At 57.8% G+C, this 21,658-nt stretch overlaps 1 protein-coding gene across 8 annotated transcripts in view; it reads left to right on the forward strand.

Moving 5' to 3' along the window:
* ARHGEF10L (Rho guanine nucleotide exchange factor 10 like) overlaps window positions 1-21,658 on the forward strand; it is a 136,239-nt gene that overhangs the window by 85,223 nt on the left and 29,358 nt on the right. For all 8 annotated transcript variants that reach the window (XM_032863567.1, XM_032863568.1, XM_032863569.1 and 5 more), the window contains 7 exons: window positions 808-923; window positions 1,475-1,602; window positions 3,001-3,101; window positions 10,729-10,850; window positions 15,552-15,638; window positions 17,245-17,465; window positions 17,863-18,017. In XM_032863567.1, the coding sequence (XP_032719458.1) occupies window positions 808-923; window positions 1,475-1,602; window positions 3,001-3,101; window positions 10,729-10,850; window positions 15,552-15,638; window positions 17,245-17,465; window positions 17,863-18,017 (930 nt within the window). The remainder of the gene's footprint in view (window positions 1-807; window positions 924-1,474; window positions 1,603-3,000; window positions 3,102-10,728; window positions 10,851-15,551; window positions 15,639-17,244; window positions 17,466-17,862; window positions 18,018-21,658) is intronic.

Below are 21,658 nucleotides of genomic sequence, written 5' to 3' on the forward strand. Positions count from 1 at the left end.
ACCACATCTGTATCATCCCCAGAGATCCGGCCACCCTCACTGTCCCCTTGGCCTGATATCTTTCCTCCTAGTGCCTTTCTTCAGTTGTGGTTGTTAATTGCTGCCCCTCTCCCCTTTACCTAGGTCATAAGTTCTCTAAGAACAGGGATCCTGGGGCCCCTGGATGGCTCAGTGGGTTAAGCCACTGCCTTCGGCTCAGGTCATGATCTCAGGGTCCTGGGATCGAGCCCCATATTGGGCTCTTTGCTCAGTGGGGAGCCTGCCTATCTCTCTGCCTGCCTCTATGACTACTTGTGATCTTTCTCTGTCAAATAAATAAATAAAATCTTAAAAAAAAAAAAACAGGGATCCTTTCTGTCTTTTTACAGCTATCTAACAGTTGGAATAGAACCTGGCACATAGTAGGTCCTCAGTACATCTGTGAACACTTCACTGTCTGTGGGCTTCCTCAAACCACAGTCCCTTTGCATATGTTGTTCTCCTTTTATGGTAGCATGCCCACCACACGCCTGGCCCTGTGTAGGTTCCTCACTTTTTGCCAGCACAGTTGGTTCTTAGTCTTTTGGCCTCCTGTGACTCTTTGAGTGTGGCCTGGACCCAGATGCTAGACTACCTGTGATTAGATCTGTGCCCCCCGCCCCCCCCACCACGTAGACTGGGAACTCCACCAGGGCAAGTGTCTCCTCCTGTGTCTCTAGTGCCATATCTCCAGGGTGACAGGTCTTCCTTTTTGCAGTGAATGGACACTTGGGTCCTAGTTAGTCCCTCCACCACCCGTGAAGTTGAGTCGGTTTCTTCTCTGCCCAGATAAGGTGTATTTCGGCCCCCCGCGCCTCTTCCAGGAGCTGCAGGACCTGCAGAAAGATCTAGCTGTGGTCGAGCAGATAACCTTCCTCATCAGCACACTGCACGGCACCTACCAGGTACCCAAGCCCGGCCCAGTTCTGTGGGGCTCGGGCTCCTCCCTTGGGCAGTGCCCAGCCTCAGCAGGCAGGGTGGGAGAGGGCTCAGGTCTTAGGCCAGGCCCCAGGCATGCTCCTGGTTTCTGAACCCTGCAGGCAGGAGGAGCAGCTACAGCTAGCTCCCCACTGCTACCTGGACGCCTGGTAGGTGGCCTCTGGTTCAGGGTGAAGCCCCGATGGGGGTTAAGTAGGGTCTGGGTGCGTGGTGATTTTTTGTTCTCTGCGCAGTGACCAGTCAGCCTCGCAGCCCCTTCCTGGACCTCACCCCAAGGCTGGAGAGGAAGCTGGCTGGGAGGTTGTATCCCTCTCGAAGGAGGGGAGCCAGGTGGGGTCTGAATGAGGGCTGGGAAGCCTGTCTGGGCCTGTAGCCCAGGGGGCCATCCACCTGCCGTGGCTGAGTCAGGGGTCCCTGTCGAGCTCCCCGGCTCCTCTCCCCCGGGGCCCCCTGAATGCTCTAGGCTCCCGTGTGGCTTTGGGCCTTGTGGTGATCTCACTGGTACCCTCAAACCTAGAACCTGAACATGACCGTGGCTCAAGACTGGTGCTTGGCCCTGCAGAGGCTAATGCGGGTGAAGGAGGAGGAGATCCACTCGGCCAACAAGTGTCGTCTCAGGCTCCTGCTTCCTGGAAAACCTGACAAGTGAGATGGGGAATGGCCACTGCGGGAGGTGGGGGGACGCAGGGAGGGGTCACCCGGAGTGGACCTATTCATCAGGGTGGTTATGGGCGTGGGTGTGTACACCCTGGGGGCCCTGCCCAGCACGACGTTTGGCACAGAGGGGGTGCTCATGATCCAATGAATGAATGAATGAATGAATGTCCGGTTCATACCTGGCTTAAGCCCATCCTCTGTTAGGAGACTCAGTACCTAGACGCTCTGCTATTGGTTGGTTCCATTTGTGCTGTGACCTTTTTCCTGCAGATGGTACAGAGCCCTGAGATAAGGCTCTGGGTCTCCTCATGGACCCAGCCTCCCCCCAGCATGGGCCCTGGCCCCAAATGCCCACCCTGGCGCTTGTGCCCTGTGGACCCTCAGCTGATGTTTGTGGAATTGATGACAGGTGTGGTGGAGACAGGGAAGGCTAGCTGAATGCCAATTTGCCGATGAGGGCGGGGAGGGTCCAAAACTCGGATAGCCCCCACACCGCCGGCCACAGAGTAGGTGGTCGAGCCGGGCTCTGACCTGAAGCCTAGGCTGATGCCGCTTGGGGGCTCACAGCCTGGATTTGAACTTGAGGATGGGGGGTCAGTGGGGGACAGAGCATTACAGGCACACTGGCTGCAGGGCTGGGAAGGTTGGAGCACTGTCGTTTGAGGTAAGGCCGCAAGCCCAGGAGCCCAAGATACAAGGCTCCAAGCTGGAGTCTCAGAGGCAGAGGGGCAGGGCTCTGAGCTGGGATCCGGCTGCCATTCCCCTGATGCAGCCCCTTCCTGCCCCTGCATCCCTTTCTCCCATGGGAGAGTCAGTGACACTGGCTCCGCCCCCCTCCCTGGATTCCCCCCGCCCCACCGTGGAGAACAGGCCCCAGAGGACCCTGAGGGGCCCACTGCTTCGAGATAAGAGGACAGTAGTGTGACAACAGTGACCTCTAGCTGCCCAAGCCCATCGCAAGCTCATTCATTCACATGTCCATTCTGCACACATTCGCGGAGCACCCACACCGTGCCCGGTGCTGGGAGCAGGCCGACAGGAACCTGTTTCTCCCTGCAGAGGCTCCTGGTCAGATGCGTACGTGTGTCTGGTGAGGCCCGAGGAGAGCCGACTTGGGGGCCCTGGAAGGGCCGCTCGAGTCGCTAGGCACCAAGCCTGGGGGTTGGGGACTGGGCTGGGGAGCATGGCCTGGTGGCTTTGCGGAGAGACCACCATGGTGGGTGGAGGGACTCTGCCCCCAGGGGACGGAGGCTTGGCTGGGACTCCAGCCTTTCTGGCCTCACTGTGATGCTCTGAGCGGAGCTGGCGCCACGCCCGGTGCCCGTGGCAGAGGCAACAACCAGGAGCTAGTTCTGGGCACTCACGCTCCTCGCCCTCTCGCCACAGGTCCGGCCGCCCCATTAGCTTCATGGTGGTCTTCATTACCCCCAACCCCCTGAGCAAGATCTCCTGGGTCAACAGGTTGCACTTGGCCAAGATCGGACTCCGTGAGTAAAGCCCTGGGGAGAGTGCGTCAGGGGCCAGGGGTGCGGAGCAGGGAGTCTTGGGGTGTGTATGTGTGGGTGCATGGGGGCAAGGACGCTTCTGAATTGGAGGTAGGCGGTGCCATGGAGGAACACGGGAACCAGGGTCCTGAGTCCTGAGGCTCTGTTTAGTAACCCTGGACAAGTCATGGCCGCTGTCCGAGCCTCAGTTTTCCTGTTTGTAAAGTGATGGCAACCGATGATGTCAATGAGCAGTTGTCAGGCCTCTGGGGGCTTGGTCCGGGCAGGCTGCTGAGAGACTTTCTTTCCGTGGGGTGATGCGAATGTTTCAAACGTAGGTAGTGTGGAATATGCTAGAAACCTTGATGCGAAGACTTTAAAAGGGTGGGGTTTATGGTAACTGAATTCTTTCTCAATCAAACTGTTACCCAAAGGAAAAAACAAAGCAGTGCAGGTTAGATTAAACTGATTCTCAACCAGGGCCTCTTTGTTATTTTCTTTTGCCTTGTGCATCCCGTAATGATTACTTAGATAAACAAGACAATGTTTACAGAGTGCATCCTTCGTGGCCGACGGTTTTCTAAGCATTATACGCGTCTCATTCTTTTCACATTGATGGTAACTCTTGAAGGTAGGTTCTGTTGTGGACCCCCTTGTACAGTGGAGGGCTCGGAGACTCAGAGAGGTGCAATGACTTGCCCGAGCTCACACAGCAGGAAGGGGCAGAGCTGTGCTCCGACCCTGGGCAGTCAGCCCCAGAGCCCACTCTGGACTGCCGTTCCTCTGCCAACCCCCACTGGGAGAGTTTCTGTCTGCAAACCGCAAGTTTGTCCAGCTGTAAGGACTTTATACTTGCCTGTTAGAGCTACTAGTTCCTGTGATGTACCCGAATTCCCGTTTGCTGCTTCTGGCCAATAATGGGGACATTTTTTGTTTCATTGTTGTTGTTTTTTCGGTGTGATCTTATTACAGGTTTTGAGATGTTTCTGGAAAGAAGTGAGGACCTTTGACCCTGGTTTTCATCAATTAAAAAAATAATTATGGAATGAGTCTTTACTGTGATTTTGGGCGTGGGGAAAAGAGCAATGACAGAAACTGAAATATCCCTGCTCTCAGGGAAGCTCTGATTTATGAGGGGCAGATAGGCATTACATGAGGAGCAAATCAGCAGGGAGAGGTGGGGCCATTTAGGGGACAGAGTTGGGTGACGTGCCTGTCACCAAGCCTGGGGGGTCAGGACTGCTATCAGGGAGGGCCCCTGGGAAGGGACATCTAAAGCCAACAGAGATCTGGCAAAGCGGTCTAGGCTTCACAACAGCAAGTGCAAAGGTCCTGCGGTGGCCAGAGCTGATGAATCGTGGGGAGAGAAGTAGGCAGTTGGAAGGACAGGCAGGTTTTCCAGAAAGCCAGGGCGAGATGTAGGGGACTTTTTCTGAGCGTGATGGCCAGCTGTTCCTTGTAGTGGCGAGAGATGGGCAGCGTCTGGTCTGGTTTCCACTTGAGTGGATTGCTCTGCCCGCTGTGCCGAGAGGGCCTGTGGAGGCGGGAGGAAATGGGGAGGAGTTTGTGGCTTTGAAGGAGCCAGGGTCAGAGGCCTTCTTGATCTGGGGCTGATGTGGCACAAGCCTCTGCTGGATGTTTCCGGGCGGCCAAGAGGGCTGCAGAGGGAGGAGAGAGGATATTAAGCAGAGACAGCCCCAGCCTTGGCAGCCGACCGCTAGCCCCAGGGAAGGCTGACGTGGTTCCCCTGCTGACCCACGGAGCAGTTCAGTCTCCGGCATGCCAGAGCCCGATTGTACACCTGCTCTAAAGGCAGGTCGGTCTCCAGTTTGAGGCCCAGCTGCTCTGCCGAGTGGGGCTTGGCGTTGGAGGGAGCGGAGCTGAGTGGTGTGAGCCTCTGCTTTCTTGGCTGCCTGTGACGCGCTCAGCTGCTTTATCTCCACGCGGGTTTCACTGCAGCAAAAGTTTTAATGGAAGGAGAGTCATTTGAAATCTTATTTGAATGCCTGGGTTCCCCTGGGGCTTGAATAATTTGTTCCTTTTATTTTGCCATTTTTTTTTTTTTTAACCCTGCAGTGCTTGGTCGGGTGTGGTGGGGAATAATGCGAGCCTGTTGGTAATAGAATATGTTAAAAACATTTATTCACAAAGGATGTGATTCCTTTCATTTTTTTTTTTTTTAATCTTTCTCTTTTCCCGACTACCACATAGGGAGATCATAATCCACTGAACATTGAGGAAGGGAAGGGCTGGACTGGGGGTGCCTGGGATCTAGAATGCGGGGGTCAGTTCTGCCCCTAGGGAGGAAAGGGCAGGGTGCCCTGGGGAATCTGGGGACCAGCTTCACATCCCAGCGGGGCTCCTCCAGTGCCGTGGGGTCAAGGGAAAGGCCTCTGGGAGGTGACTCAGTCTAGAGCTCCAGGGGTCCTCTCCCCCTTACATTTGGGGATCTTAGGACCTTGTGAAATGGATCCAGGCTGTCTGGGGTCCGTTTTTGGTTCTGTCCCTTCCCAGCTCTGTGATCTCGGGCAAATGATTTAGCCTTTACTTGCCTTTCCCCATTAGAAAGTGGGGATAATGTCAGTGCCCCTCTCATGGGGCTCCTGGGAACCTGTAGGGAGATGGGTGTGGAAGCCACCTGGGACAGCCAGCACCTGGCCTGTGGAGGAAGCTCCTAGGTACGGGAGAGCCTACATCTCACGGATGGGGAAGTGACCCATCTAAGGTCTCATGTGATTCAGTGCAGGACAGGGAGGGGACAGGCCACCCTCCCACCCCTCTGCCAATTAGTCTCCTGTTCAGAAAGGCTCCAGGAAAGGCCTGCAGATGGAAGGTCCCAGAGAAGGAAGAGGCATGGCTGGGGGCTTTCAGCACTCCCTGGCTGTGTCCCCTCAGCCGAAGCTCTTCGAGTGCTGTATTTGTGGCTCCTACACCCCCCGGGTCACTGGAGCCTTTCCCATCACAGCTCTCCATATTCCCTCCTTCCCAGAGGACCTGGGCTGGGCAGGCTGCGGGCTGGTCCCAGGCTCACAGGGACACGTCCTCGCAGGACGTGGCCTGGCCCCCCTTCTGCCTCTGACTTGGCTATAAGTCCTCCCAGTGACCCCTGTGCTCCTCCTGGGGACGATTGACTGGCGGGTCCTGAGCGCGGCCCAGGCAGCGTGCTGAGCTCATTCTAGCTCTCTTCTCCACTGGCTCTCATCCGGCATGGACATGGGCACTGGGACCTGCCCAAACCCTTAGCTGGCAGTAGTGGGTCACCCACCCCAGCTGGGTGACCGCGGCCATTCGTCTGGCCTTTCCCGGGCACCGGTGTCTCTCTGTCTCTGCGGGCGGATGTTTGCAAAAGAAGGGTGCCAATGTCCCGCCAGTTCCCATGTCTGTGGCCTTGGCCAGTGGCCTCTCCATGGCTCTGTGTGTAAGGGGAACTTTGAGGGCCGCCTCGGATTTAGAAAGTAGAGAAGGGTGGCCCAGGAGGCCGCCCTGGAGTATCCTAGCAGTGGTGGGAAAGTTGCAGCGCCAGGAGTGAGCACAGGGTCTTTGGGAGGCCGGGCAGGGTCAGGGAGCAGGGCGGGGCCGGTGGCTCAGCCCAGTGGAGGGGTGGTGGCCACCCTCAAGCCCCCGGTTAGGCAGACTCCTCAACTCCAAGACAGCGATCTCCCGATGTCTTGAGGGCCTGGCATATACTACTTTCTGCCCCCAGCACTCACAGTGACCCTTGAATGGTTGGAATAATTTCCTGCGTTTTCCGGAGGGGCCAGCGGACTCAGAGAGGTTCAGTGTCTGGCTCTGCGTCACACAGGGAGGGAGCTGGAGGCCGAGCTGGGGTCTGCTGCCGTCGGCGTTCTGCCACCAACGGGGATGCTCTGAGGGTGCGGAGGTCGGGGGAGTGGAAGGGGCCGTTGGCCTCCAGCCCTCGAGCTCCCCCCACCGCCCCACGGGGTGCTGCTGGGTTCAGTGGGTGCTGACAGAGCCGGGTGCTGAGTAAGCCCCCACTTAATGTCACCTGGAAACCTCGGCTCTGCCGACGGTGCCGGTGCTTAATGTCACTTATCCCAAGCGGGCTTTCAATTTTCAACTGCAACAGCCTTCTAATTTGGTCTCAGCTGCCGTGGTTTTGTGACAGGAACAATGGCAGTGGCAGATGGGGAGCTACAACTCCATTTTCCTTTAACGCTCCCCATCGCAGGCAGGGAAGGCACCATCTGGAAGGAGAAGGTCAGATCATTAAAAAATATATATCATAATAAATTGCCAGGACTTGATAGGCTGTGGGCATGGGGGGGAAGAGAGGAGAGGGGCGTGGTGATGGAGGGGGGTTATGTTCACAGACCAAGCTCTGGGAAGGAGCTGGAGCTCCGGGAACAGTTGCATTTGAGCTGTCTGTTGGGTTCTGGGGCGGAAGGGGCCTGATCAGGCAGGAGCCTGAGAGCAGCGCAGGCTCAAGTCCCACCTGTCTTTGTTCACCATCTAGGGGCTTGTCTGGGAGGCAGCACAGTGGTCGCGATGTCAGCACCTGCCCAGGGGAAGGGTGCTGTCCCTCAGCGGGCTCTCTGGGCTGTCACCCCATGCTCGGTCCGCTCTCTGGCTCCTGGGCCCAGCTTTTGATGTCCCCTGGCCTTTGGTTCCCCGGGTAAGAGGGGGATGCCCACTCCCACCCCTCCTGGCGGCCCTGAGGGTGAATTCAGGCCTCACGTGGGACAGAGCTTTGTAAACTGTGAAGTGTGGTGTACATGGGCATTCTGTTATGATGGTGCCTGTCCTGGGCTGTAGCTGTCCGTTCCGTGACGGCCTCACCTCCTTGGTGAGCTGTCCTTTGCTGTGACTCTGCCTCCAGGACCCAGTGGGGCGGAGGCCCGATGCTGGGGCTGCCTCTGTGCCCGTTGGGAGTGAACCCCCCGCGCAGCCGGGGGACTGCTGGCGGGGTGGGCTCCCTGGGCACGTGGGCTGGAGCCTCTGCCAAAGCAGACTGGTCACGCCGTAATGCCTGACATTGTGGATGACTTTCACTTCTCAGGCAGCATCCTCTGTGCCCCTTGTCCCAGATCCTCCTGCCACAACCGGCACCAGGATGACACCTTTCTCTGGTGGCAGGGCATTGGTAAAAGCCATGTTATTGGGGTATGATTGACATACTTCATATAGAACACAGGTGAAGTTGGGGAGCCTGTGGGCACACATGCACGTGCACACTCACGCACACACGCACGTACTCTCATGGACACACACACTCATACACACATGCACTCACACACACACACACGCACACACACTGGCGCACACTCTTATGGACACACATGCACACTCATGTACACACTCCCACGCACACACTCACGCAACACTTACGTACACTCACACACTCACACTCTCATGGGCACACATACTCATGCACACTCAGGTATATACACAGGCACACACTCATGCACACTCACAGTCATGCACACACTCATGGGCACACGCACTCATGCACGCACACGCACACACGCACTCATGCACACACACACTCATGCACACACAGAGGAAAAAATAGGCAAACCAACAAGAGTGGAAAACTGTTCAGGGCCATGACGGGCCAACAGGGGCTGAGACAGAAAGTGATGGAGGGGAGGGGGTGGGTGGTGGTCAGCTGAGTTCACTCTCAGAAGGTAGACAAGTAACCTAAGCCTTGGGGAGGAGAGAAGCCAGCCCTGGGACAGAGAGGGCAGCACTCTAGATGGAGGGAACATCCCAGACTTGTAAGTGGCTGAGGAAAGCCTAGTGCAGTGGAGCCTGGGACAGAGGGATGAGGCCGGGAGGGAAGGATCAGCCTCACTGTTCTGGAAAAGTCTAGATTTGATTCCAAGAGGATAAGACTCACTGGACGTGGGAATGGCGACGTCCGGCAGAAGCTGTGGGCTAGCTCTGGCTGTCGTGGGGAGGACTGACGGTAGGGAGCAGTGGTTGGCGCAGGACCCCAGTCTGGAGGCCCTGTGGCTGGTGAGCCCCCTCGGACAGAGCTGACCCTTGCTCGGCTGGGCCAGGGTGGGCCCGGGTCCCTGCTTCCTCCTGGCCACTGAGTAGACATGTGGGGGTGAGAGGTCCGCGTCATGACTGTTCCATGGCAGACCGCTCCTCCCATCCCTGAAGCTCCAGGTGCCCTTCGGCTTGATGTCATTGTGTTGAGTGGCCCCTCTCGCCCGGGGCGCCCTGTCCCATCCTCTGGCTCTCCCTCTCCAGGGCGGAGCTACTTCCTGGTTGTCTAGAGTCAGTCATGCACCTCAATGGGGCGGGGGGTGCTGGTTGCTGGGAGACAGCACAGGAGTCCAGCAGACCCAGATCCCCATCTGGGCTCTGCCATCAGCCGCGCACGTGACCTAGTCAATTACTTCATCCCCGAGTGTCGGCCTCATTGTCCATAAAGGGAAAAATCACGCTTCTCACTGAGCTGGTTAGTGTGAGAACGAGAAGCCAGGAACACGTCTGTGGCACCTCCATGTGCTTGCGTGTGGACGCACAGTAGGTGTCTTCACCATGCCCTGCCTGGGCTGACGGCGTTCCTGGCAGGCGGCCCCCAAAGGGAGCATGGAGAAGGATGGGCTCTTGAGCAGGGAGAATTCTCCAGGAGGGATGGTGGGATGGTAGTTACCTGCTCAGTCACACCCTCTCTTCATTTATCCTTTCAACTTGTCCCCGCTGAGCACTCACTGTGTGCAGGCAGTGGGCCGGGCACCAGGGAGACCACGGCAAACCAGACAGGCCAGGTCCTGCTGGCCTGAGCTTACGTTCTAGAGACGTGTGCAGAGAGACCATGAACAAGGAAATAGACAAAGTGATTCTAGATTGTGGTGCAGGCTGTGCGGGGAATAAGAGGTGATCTTTAGACTGGTTTCTGAGAGAGGGGGCCGTCATAGCCAGGGTGGTCAGGGAGGACTTCTTGGAGGTGGTGGCATGTGAGGGAGCCCTGACCCACGCGAAGGAGACATTGCAGAGTGTGGTTTAGCAGATGCTCTCAAACACAGCGGTGTCCAGACCCGAGTCCACGGTCCGGGCCCTTGTGCTTCTCACAGGCCCCCAAGGCCCTCGGTGTCCAATTAGACTGGGAATGTGGAGGCCGAGGACCGCCTGGGTCTCAGGGTGGGTCTTAAAGGAAGCAGGAAAGGGTCATACTCTTGACCGTCGTCATCAGAGTCAAGTGTAGAGCGGCATGGATGTGGCACCTTGTCTTCTGGCTTAGTTTTGGCCTCGAGAAGCCCCTCTAGACCTCTAGGTCAAGGAAGCAGGGCCTGGTCTGTGCTCAGTATCACAACATTTTGAAACCCTTTCTCATCTACTGTTTCACTGGATCCCCACAACGACTTCAAGACAAAGGCATTTTTATGCCCCTGTCTCATGGGTGATGAAATCGAGGCTTAGAGTTGGGGGGACTTGCACAAGGCTGCTCAGCGAGAGGGTGGGCGAGCCAGGACTCAACTCTTAGGTTTCCCAACTCACTGCTGGGATGCATGGCCATGACCACGGAGCAAGGCCGGGTTTCATCTGGGCTGGGCAGGCGTGGGGCTGGGGACGGTCCCCTGGGCGCTCAGGGCTGCTCACTGCCCGCTTGGTCCACGGACTCTGACCGGCTTCACCTTCCTCCTTGCTCTTGCTGTAGGGGAGGAGAACCAGCCAGGCTGGCTGTGTCTGGATGAGGACAAGAAGAGCAAAGGCCCGTTCTGGTGCCCCATCCTGGCCTGCTGCATCCCCGCCTTCTCTTCCCGGGGCCTCAGTCTGCAGGTGAGTGGAATGGATCTTGCTGACAGCATGCAGGTGGCTCGTGGGACAACCGGGGCTTCCGGGCTGTACCCCCGGCAGGAGGGGGCCAGAGTGTGGTCCCAGCTTCTCCAACTCTTACGGATGGAGTCGCCCAAGATGCTTTGATGTGGTAGGAATCTGCTTCCCCACCAAAACTATGCGGATAGATGCCCTCTGTGGGTCAAGGGAATGGAAAAATCCTGTGATTTTGAGCTAAGAGATAGCAATGATCTCATCCGCGGATGGCATGACTCCAGCTCAGAAGAGAGGCCAGAACACGCCCGAGGTACTCCGTCAGACCACGGGTTGGCCCTTGGCTGATGCTGCCAGGCGGGAGCCGACGCTGGCCCCGTGGCCGCCCTCCCTCCGTCTGTCAAGTACCTACCATGTTTCCCCAGTGCTTTGCCACCACTGTCTTGTTTTGGTATTTATAAGAACCCCATGAATAGATGTTTCTAGATCTGTTTCCCAGGTTAGAAACCAAGGCTCAGACAGGTGACATGATTTTCTAAAAACACAACCAGTAGTGAGGGGTCCAGGAATTGGCACCCTTCTTTGTCCGATTCCAGCACCCATGTGCCTTACCACTGGCACGCTCCCCCCCACTGTCACCTGTCCCCGATGTCCTGGCTGCGCTCACCCCTCCCTCTGGAGTCCTTACTGCCATCCTCTTCCATAGGAGAGGAACTCATGTGAGCTCTGGGGAGGGGGAAGCACAGGCTTGGGACTTAGATACATAAGTCCTAAGAGACGAGCTGATTGGGCTGTAGCTTGGGGCTCCGAACAGTGACAAGTGCATGCCCTTGAGGCGTCCGTTCAGCTATTAGTTCATTCACTTGTCTGTCCTGCACATAATTTTGAGCACCTACCACATACCAGGTCCTGTGCCGGACTCGGGGTGTGTAGTGGGGACCCACCCTCCTGTCGCTTTCAGTCTGGAGAGAGACAGCAGTACCTGGGGGGACGCAGGAGGGTGATGTGTGTTACGTCAGCTGGGATAGATACAGGGGTGGGGCTCCATGGTCACGGGGCAGAGAGGGCCTCTTGGCGGGGGTGGCAGACGTGAGTGGCGAGAAGGCCCCGATCCCCTGCAGGCCCAGGGGGTGAGTATCCCAGACAGACTGAGGGGCACAGAGCAGGGGCAGCCTGGGACGCTGCAGCCCCGAGAGCTGGGAGGACAGGCTGGAGCTCAGGTCCCGTGTGGATGCACCGGGCCATGCCAGCTTCCCGGGCTGGTTGCGGTGTGGTTTCATTCTCAGGACCATGACACACCCAAGGGTGGCTCCACGCAGGGGACCAGCACCCTGTGATGTACATTTTGGAAAGATCATCCAGTCCTTCTGGCTGTGGTGTGGGCGAGTGAACCGTGGCCCCTGGGGGAACAAGACTGGCGACCGAGAGAGCCACACAGTCCTCGGTGCAGGGGTCCCGCCGAGCCTTGGCAGGACTTGGCCGCAGGTAGAGGCAGGGCCAGGCGGGGGTGAGGCGAGTGGGACAGTCACCTAATCCCAGTCATCATGATGAGTAGAATTTTAATGCAATACTTCCAAAATCAAATCAACAAATTGTGGCCTTGGTTTGGCTGCTGTTTTTGGGGGCCAAGTAACGGGCTGGGATGGGGATGGGACAGGGCCATGCAGGGTCCGTTTCTGTGTGTATTTAACATCTTACTAATTGTTCATCATGGATTTTTTTGCATTAATTTTTATTGCCAAAAATTGTGTTATAATATTCCTTTGGATGCTGGGGTGTTTTGGCCCCACTCTCCTCCCTCTCATCCTGGTCCTAGAAAAGGGGACAGGGGCAGGGGACGTGGGGATGCATTCGGGGAGTGTGCCAGGGTGGGGTTGGCCACATGGATGGCAGGAAGGACGGACCCGGCTCTTGAGTGTGTGCACCTGGAGGAGGTGTCAGGGGTGGTGGAATGTTCCCTGTGCCACAGCCTGATTTAGGGGGTGCAGTCAGATTCCCAGCATGGCTCGGTGGCCAGTGGCCGGGGGGCAGCAACAGCAGTGGGGTAGTGAGCCCTTTCAGAGGCTCTGAAAGTGCCACGCTCTGCTCAGGGCACTTCACCTCCAGTAACCCGGGTCCTCCCCGCTGCCCGCAGACCCTCAGAGGCAGGGTCTCCTGGCACTCCCTGGGGAAGGAGGGGCTTCTGGACTCGTTTCTGGCAGGGGAGGCCAGATGCTGTTCATCCTCATAGGGCTCAGGGAATCTGGCCTTTGTTGGCCTTCAGACCTCATTGATTGATTAATAGGGAGGAGTCTTGTGTGCTCCTTCCCAGCATGGGGTGGGGGTTCCCAGGGGCCTCGGGGCCAGGATGGGCTGGGGACTCTACTCAGGTAGAGTCTGTGGGGGTGGGATTTTTCGTGGTCCACCCCGCCTGTGGCTTACCTGGCCCGAGGACATCCTGTGGAGAAGGCTGACCCCAGGGTGACATCTGTCACCCCCGATGGCCTTAGTCCTCTGGAGAATACGGGACTCAGGCCATGGCCTGACAGGCCACTCCTGGGTGGTGAGGTCACAGACAAGCTGCTCCCTCAGGGCCTCCCTGAAAGAAACCCACCCCCCTGGGGAGCCGTCTTCTGCCTCATCCCTGGGGACACGCGTCTGCAAAGTCCCTCATGTAGAAGGGGGAGGGCTCAGTGCAAACCTGTCCCCCTGAGCCGCGGTCCAGCCTGGGAGCCTGTCTGGGGACAGGGGCTTGGGGAAAGGGTGCTGAGATGCTCCATTATGAGCACCTCGGGGGCTGGGGGCTGCAGCCCAGACCTGCTGAGGGTCTGCTCCAGGCTCATTAGCCAGAGCTGCTTGCTATCTGTGGGGTTCCCTGCCCACTGGCTCTGCCCCAGCCCGCCCCTCCTGGCCTGGTGCTGCAGGTGAGACGGGGTGGCGCACGTAGAGGGCCAGCACGTCACACAGGAAGTGCCCGGCCCCGTGCCAAGTGCCGTGTGTCTGCCTCTCCAGTCCCCACGACCATCTGGTGAAGCTTCAGGTTCTCTGTGACCATGAGGAACTGGCTGCTGGGGTCCCCGGCTGGTAGCAGCTGAGCTGGGACTGGAGTCCCGGCTGGCTGCGCCCACAGCCCGTCTCTGTCCTCCAGCCCGAGCCACACTCCTCTGCACTGCGTGGGGCACCTTGATTTGGGAGAGTGGCTTCCTGACTCTGCTGGGACTCCTGGGGCCAAGGAGCCATTGGAGCTTTTGCCAACAGTTTGGCCCAGGGCTCTGTGGACAAGGCTGATATCTGGGCCCCCTGGGGTTGCCATGGAAACGTTGGACTCAGGGTTGCAGTTTCCCCTTCCGGTCTGTGGGAGGACTGGAGCAGTGGCCTGGCAGGAGGGACTGGGCAGCCTCCGCTGCGTGTGGCCCACCATGAAGTGAGATGCCGAGGAGCGGGGGCCTGAGGGTGCATGGGGAGGTGGGGGGCAGAGCGAGGGGAGCCTCCTGCTCGGGTGCCTGCACCTGTGCTCCCAGCTGCGCACAATTGGGTGCCAGGAGCGCGGAGGCCTGCATGAGGGCAGCCGGGCCTCTGGGGAGAATTCAACTAGAGTGGGAAGTGTGCTGGGCCGGGAGTGGGACTTGGAATTCCAGCCCCGACTCTGCTGCCAACTTGCTGCGTGACCTTGAGTTAGTCGGGTCCCCTCCCCCACGCCCGAACATCAGAATTTGCCAACTCCTAAACGAGGGGAGTGGATGAGGTGACCTCTCTGGGCTTCCTCATCTTCAACCATTAGACACTTGGTTAGGACCTCCCGCCTGGGCCGGGGCCCCGGGGACCTGCAGCACCAGCAGAGGGCAGCACCTGCCCAAGCAGAGAGGGGTGAGGGGGGATGGGGGGTGGGGTGGCTGAGGTCCTCCCTGGGGTGCCTCCAGCTCTCCCCTATGCGCCTCTGCCTTCCTACTGGCCAGGGGTTCCAGCAGGGTTCAAGACAGGCCACCTCCGTGCACTGCTGTCCTGGCCAGAGAGACCGACTGGTGGGGTTGAGCACAGGGAACAGGCCCCAGAGAGCCATCTGGCCTGTGGTTTGGGGCAGCAGGTGCAAGAGGAGCAAGCAGCTAGTGGCTCTTGATGACAGCCGGTCAAAGACGGAGACCCTGGCCCCCGCGGGCAGCCTTGCCAGCCCCTCGGCCTTCCGGGCTGGCAGGCTTGTCTGTGAAGTAGTTCTGTTGTTGAGCGGGGTGGAACCAGATGTCCAGCACCCCTTCCTTCCTCCACTGTGCTTTTCTGGAGGAATGCAGGGAGATCTAGGAGGGAGGCTGGTGCAGGCCAGGCCCTGTCGTCATCTTCCCGTGGCTTAGGGCATTCATGCGTCCACCATGAGCCTCATTTCCTCATCTGTAAAATAAAGCGGGGTGGGTGTTAGTGGTTTTCAACAAATCTTATCCAGATGTTGCTTAGTTTGGAAAAATCGGTAGTGGGCCCAGAGTATCATTCAGGCGCCTCCTTGCCAGAAGGTTCTAGGAGAGCGCTGGTCATATGTGAGTACACAGGAGTTGCCTGGAGATCCTGTGAAACCTGTCACTTTCCGGTCTCCAAGGATTCTCATTCGGGACCTGCATGGGGCCCCCAAATCTGCAGGTCTGACAACCCCCACAGGTGGTTTGGACAGAGGTCCTGCTGCCAAACCTTGGCATCTCTGACACCTTGATGCTCAGCCCCCGTGTGCCTTCTGTGTCTCCGCAGCTTGGGGCCCTGGTCCACAGTCCTGTCAGCTGTCCCCTGCTGGGCTTCTCAGCGGTCAGCACGTCCCTTCCACAGGGCTACCTCTGGGTAAGTCACTCCCAAGCCCAGCCAGGGATTGCGGCCTCAGGACAGAAGCAGGGAGGGCAGCAGTGGGAAGGCGATGCTGGAAAATGCCTGCTGGCCCCGTCACGTGCACCTTCACCCAGAAGGTCTTCCTGGGAACCTCCGTGCCAGGCTCTGTGCTCAGAGTTGGCAGTCGTGGGTTCACCCAAGGCAGCAGAAGACAGGGGACAAGAAGGGAGCGTGTCTCTTGCAAATGGTCATGTGCCATGAGGGAAATGAACGAAGCTGTGCAGAGTACCTGGGTGGCAGGGGCTTCACCCTGGGGGTCAGGAAGCAGGGCTGGTATTGCCCAGTTCTGACAGCGATCCCAGCCGCCTTCTCTCCCCCTGGGATTCCTGGCAGAGCCTCTTTTCATTCAAATAGGCCCCCGTATGCTCTTTGTGGCACAGACTGTGCTTTCCCAGGGACTCCCGGAGGGTCACCTCCCCATCCCTCCGGCCACTTTTCAGCTCCTGCTTATTCCTGTCTCCAGACCCTCAGGCAGGAAAACTCTGGCTCACCCTTTAGAGTCCATCCCAAATATTCTCTCCGAGGGAGATTTGTTCCTCAGTTTCCCCAGTATCGAACATGTGGTATATCCATCCATCGATCAATCAGATGATTGATTGATCCATCTATCCATCACTTATCCATATAATAATCAGCCATCCATCCGTCTGTCCGTCCATCCATCCATCCGTCCGTCCATCCATCCACTTATCCGTGAGAGTTATCCATCTCTCTGTCCATCCATCCATCCATCCATCCATATAATCATCTACTACCCATCTATCCATCCACTTATCCATAATAATCATCCATCGGTCCATCCGTCCATCCATCCATCTGTCCATCCATCCATATTATCATCCATCCGTCAATCCATCCACTTATCCATTATAATCATCCATCTGTCCATCCGTCCATCCATTCATCCATCCATCCATATAATCATCTACCCATCCATCCACTTATCCATGATAATCATCCAATGGCCTGTCCATCCATCCGTCCATCCATCCATCTGTCCATCCATCTGTATAATCATCCATTCATCCATTCACTTGCCCATAGAATCATCCAACCATCCATCCGTTCACTTTCATATCATCATCCGTCCATCTGTCCGTGCATCTACCCACTCTTCTCTCCCTTCCTTCCGTCCATCCATTTATCCGTCTCTTCATCTGTTTAGCAAGTGTATATTAAGTGCTTGCCACTGGCTAAGCAAAGAGGTGGAATGGTGAACCAGACAGAGGAGGACATTGTAAAGGGGCAGGCATATGTTCACTATTTGTTGGTGGAAATTCACTCTAAAGTTGGAGAAATAGAGAGCTGACAGGTATCTGGTCTACCTCAGCTCCTTGCCTGAGTTCCTTTGGGCCCTGAATCTAATCTGTTGCCATGGCAGCTGGGGAAGAGTGACCTTCAGGGACAGCGGGATGTGTGGGGGCAGGAGAGGGGACGCTCTTCCCGATGCCTAACCTCAGTATCAGTAGAAATTTGGGACAGGTCACCGGGAAGGCAGGCTCCGAGCTCTGTCCCCACCCTGGTGACTGTGCCTGATGGCCTGTCTGGGTCTCCACTGCAGGTTGGGGGCAGGCAGGAAGGTGCAGGGGGCCAGGTTGAGATCTTCTCCTTGAACCGGCCCTCGCCCCGCACGGTCAAGTCCTTCCCGCTGGCGGCCCCTGTGCTCTGCATGGAGTACATTCCTGAGCCAGAAGAAGGGGAGAGTGGAGACGAGAGCCGCATGGCCCCTGACCCCTCGACCACAGTGCATCCGACCATCTGTCTCGGGCTCCAGGACGGCAGGTGAGGGGCCTGGGGCAGAGGAGCACGTCACTGCTTCATTTCTTTCTGTGGCTGTGAGGGCGGCATCATTGCCCCATTCTTTGGGGGAAACTGAGGGGTAGCAGCCTGGGGGGTCAGCTAGAAGACGGCATGTCTGGGTTCCCACTTGGGTCTGTGTGGTCCTGAAGACAGTCCTCTTAGCACCTCTGTCTGCCCCCTCTCCAGCCTCCCACCTGCTTCTCCCTGCGGCAGGGGTGGGGAGGGTGCCATCCTTAAAAGACCCTGGGAAAGCCCAGCCTCCTGAAGGCAGAACAGCAGCCTCTTGGTAGGGGAGGGAGGCCTCTCTGGAGGGCCTGTAGGACAGTGGGGGTAGGGTCTCCGAGTCACTCAGGTCTCCCCACCTCCCCCGCCCCTGCAGCATCCTGGTTTACGGCAGTGTGGACACGGGTACCCAGTGCCTGGCGACCTGCAGGAGCCCCGGTCTGCAGCCTGTGCTCTGCCTGTGCCACAGCCCCTTCCACCTGTTTGCTGGTCTGCAGGATGGGACCCTCGCCGCCTACCCTCGGACCAGCGGTGAGGAGGCTGGGGGTGGTGAGGGCAGCCCTGGGCACTGACTAGGAGCCATACTAGCACGGTGGTGGGAGACAGGCTGAGGAGGTAGCTTGGAAACAAATCAGGGAATCTGGGGATAGTTGGAGATCCCTGATCCCCACTGGGGTCCCTGAGTGAAAGAGGTGCTCACTGCCATGCAGGCAGCTCCCCCTGCCCCCGTTGGCAGGAGGTGGCTGTGTCCAGTGGTGAGCAAATTGCTTTGTGCCTGGGTCTTCTCATCTGTAAAATGGGCATGATGTCAGTACCACGGCTCACGGGTCCCCGTGGGTTCAACAACTTGGCGAAGGCACAGCCTTGGGCCTGGCAGAGTGAGGGCTTACTGACGTTACGCATTTGCACCTGTCATGTTACTGAGCCACCGGCCACGGGATGCGTCCGAGGGTGATGTCTGGAAGACAAGGCTGGCGGTGTTCGGTGTTCGGTGTTCAGCTGCTGAGTCCAGGAACACTCAGAGCTTAATGTGTGCACTTCCTCTGAGTTCTCACCACTGCCTGGGAGAATGGCCAAAGCTGCCCCCTGGGAGGGGGCACGGCCTGTGCACAGCATGAAGAGGGCCGCAGTCCCTGTCCCGCCCGCTAGCTCAGCACCTACGGTTCCAAGATATGTGCTGGGGGGAGGGCAGACGCCCCCATTGTGCCCAGAGAGAGCTGAGGAGTCTGAAGCTTCCCAACCCACAGGCACCATCCTCCCTCCTCTCCCTCCCCTGCCTCGTGTCTCCTCCCTCCTCCCCTCTCCCCTTTCCTCCCCTCTCCCTCCCCTCTCTCTCCTCCCCTCCTTCTCCTCTCCCTACCCACCCCCCCAGCCTCTAATTGCTGCGTCATCACTGCCTGTTGCAGGGTTATAAACGGATATTTGTACTGAGCTATTTTTTTTGCCACTTGGCACTGTGTTGGTATTTTTAATTACCTTTTGATAAGGCATTTATAGTTTTTAATTAAAGGGGGAAGAGGGAGGGAAAAAAATCCCTCTCACCGACAGACACTGCATGTGTCAATGTAAATATGGGCTCCAGTTTTTGGAGGTTTGGATGTGGGTTCCAAAGGGACCCCCCTTCCCTGGCTCGCCCTGAATCCTGTGAGCCCGCCTTCTGCTCTGGCCTCCTGGTCCCCACTTTGGGTTGCCCTGTGCCCTTTGCCCCTTGGTTCTTGACTTGTTGGTTTGGGCACAGGGGTTGGGGGGTGAGGCGATGTCTCTGATGGCAGCGGCCACCATAACGAAATGTCACCAACTGAGTTTATTTATTTATTTTTTAAATTTTATTTATTTATTTGTCAGAGGGAGAGAGCAAGTGAGTGAGCATTAGCAGGGAGAGCCGCAGCAGGCAGAGGGAGAGGCAGGCTCCCCACTGAGCAGGAAGCCTGACACAGGGCTGGATCCCAGGATCCCGGGATCCTGACCTGAGCTGAAGGCAGACTGAGTGAGCCACCCAGTTGCCCCCACCAACTGAGTTTAAATAACATAAATGTATTGGGGAAAACAAGGCCCAGCAAGGGAAGCCTATTGGAGCTTTGTCCTCTAATGGGGGACATATGTCCCTTGTCCTTTTTGGTATAAAAATATCACTATTATTAAATTTTACCAGTTTATCATTCTTTCCTGGAGTCAGGACTTCCTGGGGGATGTCTGAGATGCCAGCAGGGGGAGGAGCGGTCAGCACGCATGTGACCCTCAGGGGTGTCAGACCCTAGCCCCTTCCCCTGGCCGCCATGACCACTCTCTGTGCCGGAGAAATATAGGGAGACAGTACAAGGTCTCTGGTGGTCAAAACTTCTGTGCCCCTGGGGCAGAGCCCCCATCTCCCTGTTTTCAGGTGTGGTCCCAGCATCCCCAGCTGCTTCCTCACTGGGAGAGGTCACCCTCCACCAGCCTCCCGCCAGAGTGGCTCCGGTTCTGGCCACGCACATGCAGTACTTACCTCTAGCCACTGGGAGGCGCCAAAGCCTTGTGTTTTGTGGTTCTGGTGCTGGGGTTGGGCTTGAGGGGTCCGTGTCCCCCCAGTGGAGGCCTGGCTACCTTGTGGTCACTCACCACCCTGGCCCCAGAGCCCTTTGGGAACTCCGGGAAGCTGAGAGGGCAGCAGGGGTTGGGAAGGAGGCTGGGGCCAGTCAGCATGGTTCACATCCTGCTTGGCCTGTCACCCCTTGGGTGGCTCTGCAGCTTTGTTCTCCAGGAGTCCGTTGTCACATCCGTCAGGTGGCCTCCGTACCTGCCCGCGCAGACCACTGTGCCGTGGCCAATGACACCAAACAGGAGCTCACGGGCGCCGGATACTTTCTGGCCCTGTCACCTGGGCTGGTTGTTTAAACTCTGCATCTGTTCTCTCAGCGTAAAACAGGGATAAGAATAAATCTTCCATGTAGACTTGCCAGGAGTTAGGGGGATAATTCACGAAAAGAGTGTCTGGCGCGTGCCAGCATTCAGCGGCGCCAGCGACAGCTGCTGGTGGCCCTTGCCGTGGGCCGACCCTGTGCTCAGCATTCCCCACGCGGCCCCCGGCCCTGCAGCCCCAGCCGCGGGCAGGCACAGTCATGCCCCTTGGACAGGTGAGGCTCTGAGAGGTGAAGCCACCGTTGGGGGTCTGGCAGATGTTCGGGGGCCGCGGCCGGGATGCCGGCCCAGTCTGCTTCCCAGGTGCTCCTGTTCACAGGCCGGGAAGACCCTATGCCCAGGCTCCTAGCCGAGCGGGGAGTCTGTCCATTTTAAGTAAGACGGAAGGGCAAGGGGAGAACCTGTTTCACAGGTGGGGAAGGCAGAGGGAGAGGGAAAGCCCAGGGGAGGGGAGTGGTAGGAGGTGTGGTCTCTCCTCCGAGGGCTCCTCCCAAGACCACCCCCCCAGCAGCGGCTTCCGCTACTCTGTACCCCGCTGTGCCCCCAGCACCTGGCTCACGGGGACAGTCTGTGCTAGGATTCCTTCGGACTCCTTCCAGGGGCTGGTGGGGAGCATGTGGGATGGCTGGGTACTGAGAAACCAGCAGCAGGCTCTGTCCTCCTCCCAGGCCCCAGCCACTGCTGCCTGTGTCCAGAGTATGGGCCCCCGTTCCCTTACCTGACACGCGGGAAGGACAGGGTGGCCGCTGGGGCTCTGTCTGGCATTGGGTGTGACCTCGGAGAAACAGCAGCCTCTGTGGGCACTGCTCACGTGCCAGGGAACATTCTTGGCACATTCTTGGGTGGGCTGAGCCTCCTGGGGTGGGCAGGAGAGAATTTTGTTCCGAGCCAGGCCAGGTCCCTTGGTGTGCTTTGTTTTCAGGGGCAGTAGACTGGGCACTAATGGTCTCTGAGACTTCTTCTTCTGCCCCTGGAGGTGGCAGCCTCTCTGGCGGAGGAAAGGCATCAGAGATCTTGGCAAAGGGGACAGAGTGCCCCAGAGGTGGCAAGATCTCTGAGTTGGCAAGAGTCAGCTAGAAACATCTAGTAAAAATCCTCAGATACAGTCTGGGTGGTTCCCCCCATTTTACAGATGGGGAGACTGAGGCCTTGAGAACAGGGAGACGTGTGCTCCAAGTCCTAATTGAGTTTCTAGGAGAACCCGGGCCAGCTCAGGGCACTTCCCACCATGTTGAGCTGCCTCCTTGGCCGGCCACACGGATGCCACGTCTTCT

Source organism: Lontra canadensis, unplaced genomic scaffold, assembly GCF_010015895.1.
Source record: "Lontra canadensis isolate GAN:19392208 unplaced genomic scaffold, GSC_riverotter_1.0 scaffold25, whole genome shotgun sequence".
Lineage (NCBI taxonomy): Eukaryota > Metazoa > Chordata > Mammalia > Carnivora > Mustelidae > Lontra > Lontra canadensis.